Source organism: Giraffa tippelskirchi, chromosome 13 (assembly GCF_054371585.1).
Source record: "Giraffa tippelskirchi isolate mGirTip1 chromosome 13, T2T-mGirTip1v1.2.pri, whole genome shotgun sequence".
Taxonomy (NCBI): domain Eukaryota; kingdom Metazoa; phylum Chordata; class Mammalia; order Artiodactyla; family Giraffidae; genus Giraffa; species Giraffa tippelskirchi.
Genome location: NC_137287.1, coordinates 3,657,186 through 3,672,761, shown reverse-complemented (window position 1 = coordinate 3,672,761; position 15,576 = coordinate 3,657,186). Strand labels below are relative to the sequence as shown.

The window sequence follows — 15,576 nt, the reverse complement described above, 5'->3', positions numbered from 1 at the left end:
GGATGCTGGCAACATTCTATTTGTCAACTTGGGTGGTGATTCAATGGGTGTATGTATGTGCAAAACTTCATCAAGATGCATCCTTAAGATCTGTGGAGTTTGCTTTATGTGAGATGAACTGCGACTGGTTCAAGCCATTCACCAACATAAGCTTCAAATTATCACACTTGTGCTCATACTGCTTTGTGCTGCTTTTTTCCGTCTATGACAATCCCTTGTATAATTCAGCAGTAAGTCCCATCACCACATCCGCTGTAGACTGCATGTGTCCCCCCTACCCCGTAATTCACATGTTGAAAACTGCTCCCCATTATTAGTCTGTTATTAGGAAGTGGGGGGTCTCTAGAGCTGATGAGGTCATGAGGGTGAAGACTTCATGAATCAGATTAGTGCCCTTATGAAAGAGACCCAGGGACCTCCCTGGTGGTCCAGTGGCTAAGGATCCACACTTCCCATACAGGGAGCTCAGGTTCGATCTCTGGTCAGGGAACTAGATTCCACATGCTGCAACTAAAGATCCCACATGCCACAATGAAGACCCAATGGAGCCAAATAAGTAAATAAATAAAAACAATTTTAAAATAAAATCATGTTTTTTAAAAAAGGAGAGAGAGACCCCGAAGAGCTCTGTATTTGTCTTTCTCTGTCTGGCTTACTTCACTTAGTATGATCATCTCTAGATTACAGAAAACAAACTTAATGTTACCAAAGGGAAAAGCATGGGGGGGGGATAAATTAGGAGTTTGGGATTAACAGATACACACCTAGTATACATAAGATAGATAACCAACAAGGACCTACTGTATAGCAGGGGAACTCAACGCAATGTTCTGTAATGACCTATAAGGGAAAAGAATCTGAAAAATAGACCTATAACTGAATCACATTGTTATACACCTGAAACACCACATCGTAAACCAATTTTACTTCAGTTTAAAAAAGAGAGGAGGACATGAGGAAGAGACTGAAAAAGAAAGAAAGAAAAACGATCTTATGGAAGGGGGTCCCGGCCATCTGTCTGTGCCAGCTCCATTCTTACCTCCTGCTTCTCTGAGGCCGGTGCTCAGGAACCCTAGGCACGTAGGAAACCCCCTCCCACAATTCTTCCCCAGATCCCACAGCTGTGAGGAAGTCCTCACTCCAGAGATGCTGAGGGATGGCCATTCTAACAGCCTGGTGTCTGCGGCTGATTGGTTTCAGCGTGTCTCCTGGGACCAGGTTAGTCCCGAGGACCACCAGCGGCCCTGTTATCCAGGCTGCACGAGATGAGGGTGTTGGCCACCGCCGAGGAAGCCTTGGTCCTTGACCGGCCAGCAAGGGCCTTGGAGCTGTCTAGATGCTGAGCACAGGTGGCTGCAGCTGCCTTGGAGCCAAGATGAGTCCGTGTGGGGACCCAGCCTGCATCTGCTAATGGTGGTCCTCCATCCCAGGATTCTTTGTTTTAGTATCTATTTATTTGACTTTACCAGGTCTTAGTCGCAGCATGTGGGATTTAGTTCCCTGACCAGGGCTTGAACCCTGGCCCCCTGCATTGGGAGCTCAAAGTCTTAGCCGCTGGACCACAGGAGGTCCCCTGAGCTCTTTAAGAAGGTTATGCGTTGTGGGTCTTTGGCTGAATTCCATGGTGTGGAGTAGCAGCACCCCTTCTCTCCCTCCTGCTGGACAAAGTCTTTCAGAACATTTTGAATCTTGAGACACATCAGGTTTCAATTTTCAGTTTATTTATTTATTGAGAGATAACTGACAAATAACGTCACATTGGTTTCAGGCATACAATGATTCGAGATTTGTATACACTGAGAAAGTATTACCATGATAGCTCTAGTTAACATCACTTCATGTAGCTGCCGAATTTTATTTTCTAGTAATGAGAATGTTCAAGATTTACTGTCTTAGCAGCTTTCAAAGATGCAATCCAGTTTCAGATTTCGGCTTCTAATTCTCTATTACCTGCCACTCCCATTCCCCACCCACGATTTGGCCTTAGGGATGTTACCATAAGGGCTTCCCAGGTGGCACTAGTGGTAAAGAATCCACCTGCCAATGCAGGAGACACAAGAGACTCAGGTTTGATCCCTGGGAAGATCCCCTGGAGGAAGGAACGGCAATCCACTCTAGTATTCTTGCCTGGAGAATCCCATGGACAGAGGAGCCTGGTGGGCTACGGCCCCAAAGAGTCACTGAGCAACTGAGCAACACACATCACCATAAAGGTCCGCAGTGGGCTCCCTGGCAGCCAGGCTCCTAGGTGGCCGCTCCCCTCAGGGTGGTCCTATCAGCCCCAGAGGATTAGGGTCACCCCCACCAGGGCAGAGGTGGCAGGGTCCCCAGAGCTGGGACCTCGGAGCCTGGAACCCATGCTTTGGTGACTTGCTGGTTCCAGGGCGCTGAGCACTCCAGTCCTCACCTGCCCCAATCGGACCTTTCAGAAAACCGAAGCCAGCTCTGCTGTCAGTCGACAGCTGGGTCTGTGCCTCAAGTGGGGAAACACACCCCAAGTCTAACACTCAACTGGGGGAGTTCACCCTCTGTGGGGCGGTAACAGGCGGGAAACACACAGCCCCTCAAACCAGCCCCCAGGAGCACTGTTCCAGGGGGATTCTGGGGCATCTGTACATGGGGATCAGAGGGGCAGCACGGGGGGCCCCCCAGATGGAACATCCCACCTGGGGGAGCCCTGGAGCTCTCACAGCTGAAAGGCATTTCTCCACTGCCCAATTGCAAGACTGTCCCCATTGTCAACTGTTACCCTTCTGTTCCCAGGTGTCAAGACTTTGTTAAATTAACACTTGTTAAGTGGAGCACAGGGTGCAGGACAAGGAGTAGTAGGTTGAACAACAGACCACAGAGAAATCGAAGTAGACACGTTTAACACTCACAGAGCCTGGACTGAGTCCACAGCATGCCTGGAGGGGAGTCAAGATGGAGTGCAGACAGACTGGACTTGGCACACATGCCTTTATTAGGGTCCACAGGAGGCATGCACTGGGGTTCCTGGGTTAGGACCAGATCAGTCCATTCAAACCCACAGAGCAGGGTTCTGATGAGGTCACGGGGTCCTGGCTAAGGGGCGTAAGGCACACAGACACTGGGAGGCAGGCTGCTGATCCTAAGGGCCGGGAGGAAGTCACACCAGGGACTTATATCTGCTTGTGGCCGATTGCTGCCATCGGGCGTGTCCTTGCTCAAGGGGCTACTATCAGCTTAAGGCCCCTGCAGCCTCTTGACCAAATATGATGGATGACGAGGCAGCAAAACCAGAGAGCAATGTAGCTAAACTCGCGACAGATATACATCGAGTACATCTAGGTGTGAATATTTCTAATTATTCAGCTAGGCATATATTGCATGTATATGCATATGCATATTTACACATATATACTGCACGCATATATGCATGCTAATGCATGTCTTTTGTTAAATCTGAGCCAATACATCTGAAGGCTCACTTTTCTTTTAGTGGAACGTTTTTCCCTTTAGAGGGTCCACTATACTGCCAGAAAAAGGAGCCCCAACCTTGCACATTTAACATGACTTATGAACTAGATGACAGAGATGAGGGGACGTCATGCAGTTGCTGGCCTCCTGATCCAAGGGGTGCTCTGTAATATCTGCCAGCAAGCAAAAAGCCAAACGGTATGTGGTACCGTGTATGGACTTCTGGTTGAGTAGTAAATTCGGAACGTTCCAGTTATAACATATATTAAAGACAAAAGGGTGTTATTAGTATGGAAAGTCTTGATAGATGTCATCCTCCATATTATGGTATCTACAAGTTCACAGTTGTGTTCAAATAAAAATGCAATTCAAAGATAAGTAAGATAAAATTCTTTTTATGTAGCATCTCCAGGAACATAGCCCCTGCATACCTCTGGGATTTGTTCTGTGCCTTATTCAGCCTTATTCAGTATGTTGTCTTAACGGTTTAAATTATTCATTGACTTCAGAGCTCAACAGCCATAGTTACTATGAGATACAGATACACTTTATAATTGAGTTTATCCTATAAGAACAGATCCCTCTAGAGCGTCATTAACCTTCTATCCTTAGTTTTAAGAGAATAAGCTTTTCGGGACTTCCCTGGTGGGTCCAGTGGTTAAGATTCTGCACTTCCAATGCAGGGCACGCGACTTTGATCCCTGGTTGGGGAACTAAGATCCTACATGCCAAGGCGGTGTGGCAAAAAGATTAAAAAATTAAAAAAAAGAATCAGCTTTTCCTGCTTCTCTAAATTGCTACGGTTTCCCTTTGGTCTGACGCTTTGGCCACAGTTGGCCCTGGACTTCTTGGGGAGGGGGTTTTCCACTTTCACAAAGTCCACAGGGTTTTCACTCCTCGGTGTGCTGGGAATTCGTGAGGAAAGCCTTCTGCCTCACCCTGTCCGTACAGCTTCTCCCGGGTGTGAATCCTGTGGAGTCGGAGGAGGCTCGCCTCCTGGGCGAAGGTCTTCCCGCAGGCGGAGCACTCGTAGGGCCTCCTGCCCGTTATGGGTCCTCTCGTGGATGAGGAGGCAAGAGTTCTGCGAGAAGGCCTCGCCGCCCTGGCCGCACTGGCAGGGTCTCTCTCCCGTGTGCGTCCTCTGATGGATGATCAGGCAGAACTTCTGGCAGAAGCACTTCCCACACTCTGGGCAACCGTAGGCCTTCTCTCCCGTGTGACATCTGTGGTGTCCGATGAGCGCGACTTGTGGGAGAGCTCCTCACCGCCGGAACACTTGCAAGCCTTCTCTCCAGTCAGAACGGCCTGTAGGACACACAGGCCCGTCTCCCCCGAGAGCTTTCTACCGCATTTCCTGTTTCGGCAGCGTTTCCGGTTCGCGTGATTTCCGGGATGTTTGCCGGAGGGCACCGCTGGCCCCCAGGTCGTTCCGCTTGGAGGGTGGCCGTGCCCTGCGGACTCTCCGACGGGTGTTGAGTCCTGGCTTGTGGGAGAGGCCCTTCCCGCCTGCGGTGCGTTTGCGGGGTTCCTCGTTACTGTGGGTTGCTTGGTCAGCGTGCAGGGCTTGGGCAGGGCTTGGAGCTGCTCGGCACCGGTTACACTGGCGTGGGCGCGCCCCGGAGTAGAGAAACAGGTTCCCCTGTGCATCGTACTCGAACCTCCTCCTTGCGAGGTACGCGCTGGGAGTGACAGTGACGTCCGCGTTACCCGGCAAGGCGGCGCCGCATGACTCACACCGAGGGCCCTGTTGTTCTGAAGGGACGACGTCTGTGTCCTGAGAGGTGTTTTTTTCAACCGTGTTACGTGCGTCGTGCTCTTCTGGGGTCAGTTGTTTCTTGTCTGGGGCTGCAGCTTGCTTCAGAGGTTCCTCTCGGTGTTCCTGTTGCCTGTCATCTTGGGAAACTTCTAGGAAAAAAAACATGGACACAGACGTGTTCATCTTTCCAGGAACACCGTGAAAGTGTTAGTCACTCAGCCGTGTCCGACTCTTTGCCACCCCATGGACTACCATAGTTCACCCGACTCCTCTGTCCAAGGGATTCTCCAGGCAAGAATACTGGAGTGGGTTGCCATTCCCTTCTCCAGGGGATCTTCCCGACCCAGGGGGTGGAACCTGGGTCTCTTGCGTTGCAAGCAGTTTCTTTACCAACTGAGCCTTCAGGAGCACATGGTAGGACTAAACTATTTCAGAAATGTTTGGGAAAAAATAAAAAGTAAAATAAATTAAAAAAAAAAAGAGTAGTGTTTGGAAGGAGGATTAACTTTGTGGTTTCAAACCTGAGTGCCCAGATTAAATTATGATAATCCTATTCCTACTACACACACTTCTACTCCCTTGGCTGATCTTTCCCAGCAGAATTTTCTGGATTGGGACCAGTCAGGAGCATTTTTAAAGCTTCCCCAGTGATTCTGGTGCACACCCCTGATTAAAAACACACCCTGAATGGATGCTTGATAAGGGATCCTTGTCCTAAAAGGGAGAAGGGGTTAGTTGATATACATTATGTGTATCCTGCAGAAACAAGGGTGAATAAAACAAAAGCTCCTCTCCCCATGGGAATACACTGAGATGGTGGAAAAGCTTTAGTTATAATGTATCAGACAAAATGGGAACATGTTATCAATACATGCATAGTCTTGAAACATGAATTTAAAGTCATATAAAAAATAGCAAATACATTTTTGAGGCATTTCACAGTGAAGCAGAGAAAATAAAAATAAAAATGAGTGGTACAGGAATTCTCTCGCAGTCCAGTGGTGAAGACTCTGCTTCCACTGAAGGGGACGTGGGTTTGATCCCTGATCTAGGGACTAAGATCCTGCATGCCACACATCATGGCCAAAAAAAAATGAGTGGCACAATATAAGTTACTTTAAAATAGGGCAAATCGACACATATCTGAGAGCTTGAGAAAGCCTGTTTCATAACCAGGGGGACAAGTGTAAGCCTAAAGATTCTAGAGAAAGACTGAGAAGGCAAGGTCTTAGAAGAGGGTAGCAGAGTAGAAAAAGGATAAATTTTAAAAGAATATATCTTTCTCTAAAATCCATGGTAAGGCAAGTGATCATGCAGTGACATGTGATGGGTGTAGGTAGCAGAAATCATTTGGGCATATCAAAGTCTTCGGCCAACTGTCCACAGTTGCTTGCAAAGATTCAAGGCTTTTAACACAGTTGCCTGAAACAAACAAAAAAATAGAGGCTCTGCTTTGTGACCTTCTGGAACCCCATGTCTTCTGTCCCCCTGCACACTGGTTCTCACCTAGAAAGCTCCATCTCAGGATCTCTTCCTCCTCCATCCACGGCTCTTGCCCCTGCTCCAACTTGGAGATCACATCTGGTTTGGTGACTTGACATCCTGTTCACAAGAAACAGCTACAAGATTTATCCTGAGGGACTTCCCTAGCAGTCCAGTGGTCAAGACTCCATGCTGCCTATCCAGGGAGATGGGTTCGATCCCTGGTTATGGAACTAAGATCCCACATGCCTTGTGGCATGGCCAAAAGATTATTTTAAAAAAGAATTTTATGCTGAGCCATCTGGGACACCCAAGGAAGCAGAAGGCTCAGGCCGCACAATGAATATTTACCTCTCGGCCAAAGAATAGCTGTTTCACTTGGAAGGAAAATCCACCAATAATCCAGGTGAGATTAGAACAGGACTTGTTGATGACTGAAACCTCAGGACAAACATTTTGAGTACTTAAGGGGTCTTATGTAACCGGAAAGGAAGGAGCTCAGACATAAGCAGGGGTGGGGAAACTGGAAGCCTTCCTCACCCACGGAGACCAGGTGGCTGTAGTTCTCCAGCATCACATCCCGGTACAGGGTCCTCTGTGTAGGGTCCAGCTGCTGCCACTCCTTACGGGTGAAGCCCACAGCCACGTCTCTGAATGACAAGGACCCCTGGAACAGCACATTCCTGATTAATCTGGAATGCTCGGCACAGGGTATTACGGCAAAGGTGTAAAGGAGACAGATCTTACCACCTTCGGAGGGCAGGTTTCCCCATGTTAAGTTACATAGGAAGCTTAGCATGCCCCTAACTTTGTACTGCATTTTGTGGGAGAGAAAAAAAGATCATTAGAAAGTATCTGCCTTCTGCATCTCTATTCATCCATCCATCCATCCATCCATCCTTCCATTTAGAGAGCAAGCATCGGTGAGGGACCAGGTATGTTACTGGTGTTCCGCATGATGCTTGGGGTTGAAAGCTGAATGCCACAGTGCTCCTATTGAAGGGTGCTTGTTGCCTGGTGGCATGAGATGAATGTAAGAGACTGCTGTATGGTAACAATACACTGAAGGCAATGATGGAAGGACATTTATGTACAGGACACAAAGACAGCAGCCAGATTCAACATCCTGATGTTAAGCTTCATTGGAGTTTGTAGGTGAGCAGAATCATGAAAAAGCATGTTCTGATGTTGGAAGGATATTCCTATCAAGAAACACAGCCCAAGAAATGGGGAAATTCGGTAGGAAGTAGGAATAAATTGGGAATGATAGTGTAGAGGTGTGTGTATAAGGGGGGTGGGGGGGGAGGTGGGCCTAGGGATCAGATCATTCAACAAATGAAGTTTTTTTCCTGCAGGCAAGAGAGTCTCCATCACACTACTTAAGAAGGGGAGCTATAAAAGACAATCTGATGTAGATGATTGCTGTTATCACTGAGGTGGGAATCATGGAGAGAATAAATAAAATTCAGGCACAGTTATAATCATAACCATGAGATATGGGCAAAGTTAAGGTGTTAACAAGAGGAAAGTAGAGAAAAGATTCCATGTACACAGGTATAGTTTTCATTCTTTTTTTAATTTTTAAAATTTGTTGACTGCACTGTGTGGTATGTGGGATCTTAGTTTCCTGACCAGGGATGGAACCCGCGCCCCTCACACTGGAAGCATAGTCTTAACCACTGGACCACCAGGGAAGCTCCAGTTTTCATCCTTTTTAAATACCACATCTTCAAAACTTGGTGTGTATTTTCCACTTAAAGTACATCTCAATTCAGACACAGTTTTCAATTTCACTTTGGTGAAATGTAGTCCTATGAAAACAAAGTTGTGTTTCCTGAAAAAATATTTTACTCTGAAGTTTTTAAATTGAAATATAATTTAAAAATTCAAATCCACAGTCACACTAACCACACTTTGAATGCTCAGTATCTACCTGTGGTTACTGGCTATCATGATGCATGTCTGTGTGTGAGAGTGGGCTCAGTCATCTCTGCACCCCATGGACTGTAGCCCACCAGGCTCCCCTGTCCATGGGACTTTTCAGGCAAGAATCATGGAGTGGATTATCATTTCCATCTCCAGCCACTATGGACAGTGTGTGTCTAGAACACATCAATACTACTGGATTCCTCCGTTGGGGATTTGCTATTGGCTGATAAAACTAGTTTAATCATTAAGGCCCAGTTCTAGGTCTGTCTGTCTGTCTGAATTCAGATCCCAACTCCATCACCTAATGGAGTTTAATATCTCTAGCCTCAGTTGGTTCATCTGTAAAATGGAGGAAGGGATTAATGATATCATCTCACAGATTTATTCATGCAATAATATACTAAAAACACAGAGACCGGCATGTAAGTGCTCAGCGGATACATTTACAAGCTTTATTGTTGTTTTTATCACACATAACCCTAACAGGGAGATCCCTGAACCAGAAACCTGTGAATGCTTGTCTTCCTGGTGTGGACCGCTGTGATGTTTATCTACCAGGTCTCATCTTCCTCCCTCCCCCGCCCCCCACCCCCACTCCAAGCACTGGTGCTCCTGGGAACTCCCCTTTGCAGACTCAGCCCCTCAGCCCTTGAACTAAGCTGAACCTATCCCAACCTTTCTCAAAGATCTTTCCAACTGAGGAAGGAGACTTGGTCTCGCTCTGTGGCAGAATTTGTAAATGTGAGCTGTGGCAGCCCTATTTCTGGTCACGTGGATAAGTCGGTATGAGAAAAGGAGTCACTGAAATGAGGGAGACCCCTGGCGAGGTCTGGGTCCCTGGGCGGCACGTTCCGAGTCCCAGCGTCATGCCTGCTCTTCCCACAGCTCAGGGTGCTGCCTCGAGCTTGGCTTTGTCCTCAGCTAGCTCTGGGCTTCAGGCTTTGTAACTTCCGGGACTCTGACCAGAGTACTTCAACTTCATGCATCCTTGGAGCCTTTTACGTAAGGTAGGCTGTTTAGGACTGGAGGCATTTGACGGTGACCGGCAATAGAATACATGATGTCGTGGTGTGTGAAGAAAGACATGGATGGCCACTGAGAAAGGACACAGGTGAGGTTGAGGGCAGTGGGTGAGGTCAAAGTCACGGAGAGAGGAGTCAGGACAGCTCAGACCATCTTTCCCCTGCCCCTGCTGAAAACGGAAGCTTTGAGCTGTTCAGGCTCTATCTGTGTCCAGAATTATCACAAACAGCAGTTGGAAGAACATACCACTCATTCGTTCATTCCTCTGGATCATGGAGTGTTTTATCTAGGTCAGTGTGAACCCTAACAAGGCTGTTTATGTAGACCTGAGTATTCTGACTCCCCCCACACTATAATCACAGAGTTTCTGTATTGATTTAGTATGTACTTGATACTGTGAGGGCGGGGGGGACCAGGAGATCTGGTGTTGCGTTTATTTGAATGTTGTTATTGAGGACCCTGCCTATTACATCTGATGTGTAAAGAGCCATCACATAAATGTCTGAAAACCCTGCAAAGCTTTATGTTCCCTGAGAGGGTGATGTGCTTGTCCCAGACAACACAAGTCATGTATTGGGTGGACTCTGTCTTTTCAAAGTGACAGACATGTCAGATGTAAGTCTAGAGGGCAGCTAGTAACTCCAGCAGCCTGTGTGGTGTGCCCACCCTGCGCTCCCCACTGGATCTTCCATTCCCTTCCTGTTGTCACTGGTCCTGATTTCTGTTGGCATTCTGTGTTTTACTGGATGAATTCTTTTAAGCATTCTGAAATCCATGGTAAAACGAAAAGCACAGTGTAAAGAAATGCCACACTCACCTGGCACATGGTCCTTCCTTGCTGGTCTGAGAAAAGCAGATACCTGTGGAGGCAGAGATTGGGGCGGGGGAGGAGAGGACATGAGAGGCCAACCTTGCCTCCAGCCTCAGAATCAACTGCTCTAACACCCCAGGCACAGGGGGGCAGGGGCTCCTCCCAAGAACCCCGTTTATCAGAGCAAAGCCCTCACCTTGGAATGTGATGGGGACCTGACCTTGAGGTTTGAATTTGAATTATTTTTCCGCTTAACAGAATATACATCTCTGCGTCTCAGTCATCAACATGCAGTTTACTACCCTCCCCCGCCATCACCCAGAAATTTAATTCATAGTAGTTTATTCTGCAGGAACAATCATGAGTTTGGGCAAAGATTCAGCAGCCAAGATATTTATTACAATTTGGTAAAACTCCAAAAAAGCAGACATAACTAAATATCCAACTATAGAGGACTAATTAAATGAATGTACCACAGCCAAAGGGAAATAAACATGATGTAGCTAATAAAATCATAGAAGACTATTTATGATAGTATACTGGCAACTGAAAAAGGTAGTTGAAAGCATCTTGAACTCTCTCTCTCTGTCACACACACACACACACACAGAATAATCTCTGAAATGATGTAGGACAAAATGCAAGTAGTAGTTAGCTTTGTATAGTTGGATAATAACCATTTTTACTTTTTTCTTTTTACTTAGATAAATTTTCTAAGCTTTTCTATGACAAATAGGCATTTTGTGTATCATCATGTCTTTTGAATTATTATTTTAAAAATATCTGTAGCCTACTAATCTTCTAACCCAAAGCTTCTATCACCGGGTGTTGAGGAAATTCACAGGGAAAAAATGGGAATGGGTCCCAGAAGGCAGAGTCCGTTCAGTGTTGCTCAGCCAAGCAATGGAAGCCTATTAACCTGGGGCGCTTGGTTCTATCCGTGGATCCTGCTACATTTTGTTTGGTTCTCCTCTCATGGCTGCAGCTTGTCAACAGTCACTTTTATTACTGAGACCCGTCCTGGCTCAACTGTGCTGAGTCCTGCACAGGAAATGGTCTTGGTCAGGCTCTGCCACTTACCAAATACGGGACAAGATCTGATGGCTTCTCCTGAGCCCTCCTCCTCCTTTCCTCATTTTCCCAGGGAACAGGAACACGAAGGTTCAGAGCAAATTTACTGTGGCTGGAAGCATCAACTGGACCCCACACCTATCTCTCTCCTGGTCCTACGTATGTTCCTACTCAGGACAGAGACACACTGGAGTTTGATCCAAGAATTCTGCAGAGATACTAAAACTCTAGAATGACAGGAAACTCCATAAAGAATTCTGAGGGTGTTTTGGGTTTTTTTTAAATAAATGGAGGCTACTGAAGTGCTGAAAAATAAGAGAATGGTTGATAAATTATGATACTAATTAAAGCATGCTAAGCTATGAATCAACATAAAATAGTATAAATATTTGAGATGGAATGATCTTCCAACAATACCAGCAAGTGGAGAAAAGCAGGGTACATAGCATTTGATCCACAGACGGGTCACAGAGGAGGAAGGCGGAGGTCCGATGATGCGGCAGAAACCGAGGGATGCCACGGAGGGCTGGCAAGCCTCCAGGAGCTTGGAGAGGGGCCCGGGGCAGGGCCCTCTGGCCTCCAGCACTGGGCAAGATGCAGTGTCTGCTGTGTAAACCACTAGGTTTGTGGTGCTTTGTGATGGCAGCCCCAGGAAGCTAACTGGGGAAGGCAGACCGAACAGTCTGGGTCAAAAGCCTAGGTCAAAAACCCTCTACACTCTATGGCCTGTGACCTGCTACCCCATTTCCTGCTTCTTTATTGTAGAATGGGTTTTCATAAACACATCAAGAAAAAACTTCTGTAGAAAACACGCAAAATGTTAACAGTGGTTACCTTCGCATCTCAGGATTTGTTTTCTAAGTTTTTCAACAGTAAAATGTGCTCGCTGTTTAAAACTTACGTATTTCATAAAAATTTACATGTATCATCTTACTGGGTCCTCTCTCCGTGACCTCCTATCAGAGTCCTGTGCCCAGAGGAGCTGAAATTCATGCGAAGTTCTGAAGGGGTGGAGAGAGGAGGGGCAGGGTGTAGTGAGGAGGGCCCCGCCAGGCCTGCTCCAGACAGGAGCCCTGGGCACTAGTGCTGGCTCGGCCTTCTGTAAGCTGGGCGGCTATGAATACCTCTCGCACGCCCATTTTCTTTTGTCTTTAACGGGAGAAGGAAAAATGAAATGTGTTTAAGAAAGCAACGTCTGGGCCTTGACTCAACTAGGAGGGAAGGTTACGGGTCACTAGAAGTCAGGTATGGAGGTGACATCAGATGATGAGCTAGAAATCTAGCTGGATGGACAGCAGAGAATGAAGTTAACGCAGATGAATGGAGAGAAATCGGTGGCTGGGGGTGGGGGTGGGGGGGTCACTCTCAGAACCATGGGAGGCCCTTCCCTTCAAGTTCATGCTTCTCACATGCTAAGGCAGGAGACCCCCTCTCCTCCTGGAAATCTTCCCCTAGACCGAATCCTAGGTGATCCCCTAAGGCAATGACATCACCCAGTTCTGCCTGCAAGCGGGTCCCAGGCTGCTCTTAGGGGCCCTTTTCAGGGGGTGGGGGCTGCCCCACATGGTGAGCCTCCAACTTCAGCCCTAAGCTACCAAGTGGGATAAGAAAGGGATCCCTCTTTCCAAGGAGAAGGCTGCTCCCTGGGTCACCTTTCTTAGGAGAGTTATTCTAATTTGGGATGCCTGGCATTTGAGGACTGGGGCCTGTTCTGAGCACTAAAGCTCTGCTCTCCTGCTGAGAACTTACCATCAGCTGGAGGCTCGGCTCCGGCCTCCGAGACTCTCTAGGGGTAGAAACAAGCTTGACTATGCAGTCAGGACCAAGCCGCCTTGGCTACAGTCCGATTCTAAGCCTTTGCAAAGACACTAAGAAAACCTGGAAATAAACAGATGACATGGTGAGACTCATGTGCAAATGTCAGCAGGACACTTCATCTCTGAGTTGGAAACAGATGGGGGCAGAGGAGGGGAGCCAGGAAGAGTGAGGACCCCAGAAGGAGCCCGTCCATCATCTCTGGCTTTGGAGGTGGACGTGAGTGTGAGAAGATGCTGAGGGAGGACCTCAGCCCAGAGCAGGCAGCGGGGGAGGGGCCTCCAGCCCAGACCGCCAGAAACCCACTTCCCCTGACTGTGAACACCAGGAGTGAACTCTCCCCGGAAGCCCGAGAGAAGAGGCCAGCCGGTCCAGCGTCTTGATTTTGGCTTGTAAACCTGAGCAGAGTGCATGGCCATTCCCCCGGGTCACGTGGCCTCAAAACTGTGAGCTGCTCTATATCACTGAATTGGTGGTGATCTGTGATACGGATAGAGACGAGGGACACAGGGCGGGGCTGGAGCTCACACGGAGTCTCCCCTGGGCCAGAGGAGGGCACTGGGAATGCAGGAAGCCCCATCCTTCCAGAAATTTCTCTCCTGAGGAACAGAAGTCCTATGTTGCTGGAGGAAGGGTTAGCAAAACCCTTTTGTTGCACCCAGATCATGGGTAATACCTACCACATGTGGCAGGAGGAAGAAGCAGCAGAAAAAAAAACCCCTGTTCCCCATGGGTGAGGGGCAGACATAGGTCCTGGGCTCAGACTTTTGGCACCTCCTACTGTTACTGAAACACAAGTTCATGCCGTCAACACACAATGAGGCAAACAATCCCAAAATGTCAAGAGGTTGGAACAGAGGAAGGTTTATTGCAGAGCCATGCAAGGAGATGGGTGGCTTATGCCTTAAAAACCCCAAACTCCTCAAAAGCTCTCAGCAAAGCCCTTTCCTAGGAAAGGTGAGGGAGGAGCATGGTTAGCTGATGCAGACTTCTCGGCATCACATCCTTTGTTCTTGAGGTCAGGTAACGATGCTCCTGTATGTCTCTACCAAACGAATGTTACTCTCTGTCCTGACAAGAAAGGGCCAGGTCACCAGGCACAAGTTCGGCCTCTGAGGTCTCGGTCCTGGCTAAGGAGAAGGCAGAGCTCAGTGGGTGGCCCCTTCGAAGCCAGGTCCTCAGACCCTGCCCAGCTGTCATCACTGAAGGCGCCAGGCGCCCAGGACCCGGCCAGCCTTCAGGCCACCCAGTTGGCAGGGACCAGGTCTCGCAGACTGAGTCTCATGCTATTCGGTCAGAGCTGGGGATGGGGGAGAGGGTCCCTGCCACCTCAAGGCCTGGGCCTGGCTAGGGGGTGGCCTTGGGGAGGGCCCTGGAGCCTATTCCCTGGGCCCCCCAGTTCACCTGCTGGCCTGAGCTTGGGTGAGCTGGAGGGCCCCCTGGAGAAGGCGAGAATCCACCTCTTACCTCACTCTACTGAGCTGGCTGCTTGGAGGCGGGGCCCACTGCTGCACTGAACCAGGGGGTGAGCAGGACCAGTAACTCAGTTACTCTACCTCCATGGGAGAGACACATCCCCAGGGCCCAGGGCCCTCCTAAGACTGAGAGGGAAAGAGTACCCTGCCCCTCCTCCCCTGGTCAGCCAGCACAAGAAGCAGGCGGGGAGCAACAGCAGGAGGAGAGAGTCAAGGGGGGGAGGCCGGCGGTGGGCAGAGTGGGGAACCAGTAAGTAACCAGCCAGCTGTAAGGAGGTGGGCAGAGTGGGAAACCAGTAAGTAACCAGCCAGCTGTAAGCCAGAGCAGAGACCCACGATAACCATAGCAACAAGAAATGCCAGCTCTGCGCAACTCACAACTCCTGTCCTCCCAGCTCCGACACAGAAACAGCCCAACAGAAGTCTCCCACACACAATGTCTGGCATTCATTAAAAAAATTAGGAGACAGACAAAAAGCTAGAAAGAACAACCCACTGGAAGGAGACAAAGCAATGACCCGAAGCTCCCTCGATCCTGGGTCCAGTGCGCCCCAGCAAAGGCACATGATGAAGGTTAAATGCACAAAAACACTGGTTGGACACAACGAGGAGAAGCTGACAAGTCGTCATCCCAGCAAAAAGATTTTAGTATATACTTCTAGAAACAAAGATCTAGGATACAAAAAAAATAGCATATGATATGAATAAACAATTTAAAAGCTTGACATTGGATCAGAGAATGAACTCAATAGTTAGAGAATATGCATTTTTAAAAG

At 48.3% G+C, this 15,576-nt stretch overlaps 1 protein-coding gene across 2 annotated transcripts in view; it reads right to left on the bottom strand.

The window, feature by feature from the left end:
* Window positions 1-1,701: 1,701 nt before the first annotated feature.
* LOC145531144 (zinc finger protein 33A-like) overlaps window positions 1,702-15,576 on the bottom strand; it is a 41,777-nt gene continuing 27,902 nt past the window's right edge. The window contains exons 4-9 of one of the 2 annotated variants that reach the window (XM_081552903.1): window positions 13,260-13,388; window positions 11,520-12,511; window positions 10,446-10,488; window positions 7,217-7,343; window positions 6,701-6,796; window positions 1,702-5,343 (exon numbers count right to left, since the gene is read on the bottom strand). In XM_081552903.1, coding sequence (XP_081409029.1) covers window positions 4,781-5,343; window positions 6,701-6,796; window positions 7,217-7,343; window positions 10,446-10,488; window positions 11,520-11,575 — 885 coding nt within the window. In that variant the 5' untranslated portion in view covers window positions 11,576-12,511; window positions 13,260-13,388 and the 3' untranslated portion in view covers window positions 1,702-4,780. Of the gene's footprint in view, window positions 5,344-6,700; window positions 6,797-7,216; window positions 7,344-10,445; window positions 10,489-11,519; window positions 13,389-15,576 lie in introns of both variants that reach the window. The other variant, XM_081552904.1, reaches the window with a different exon arrangement.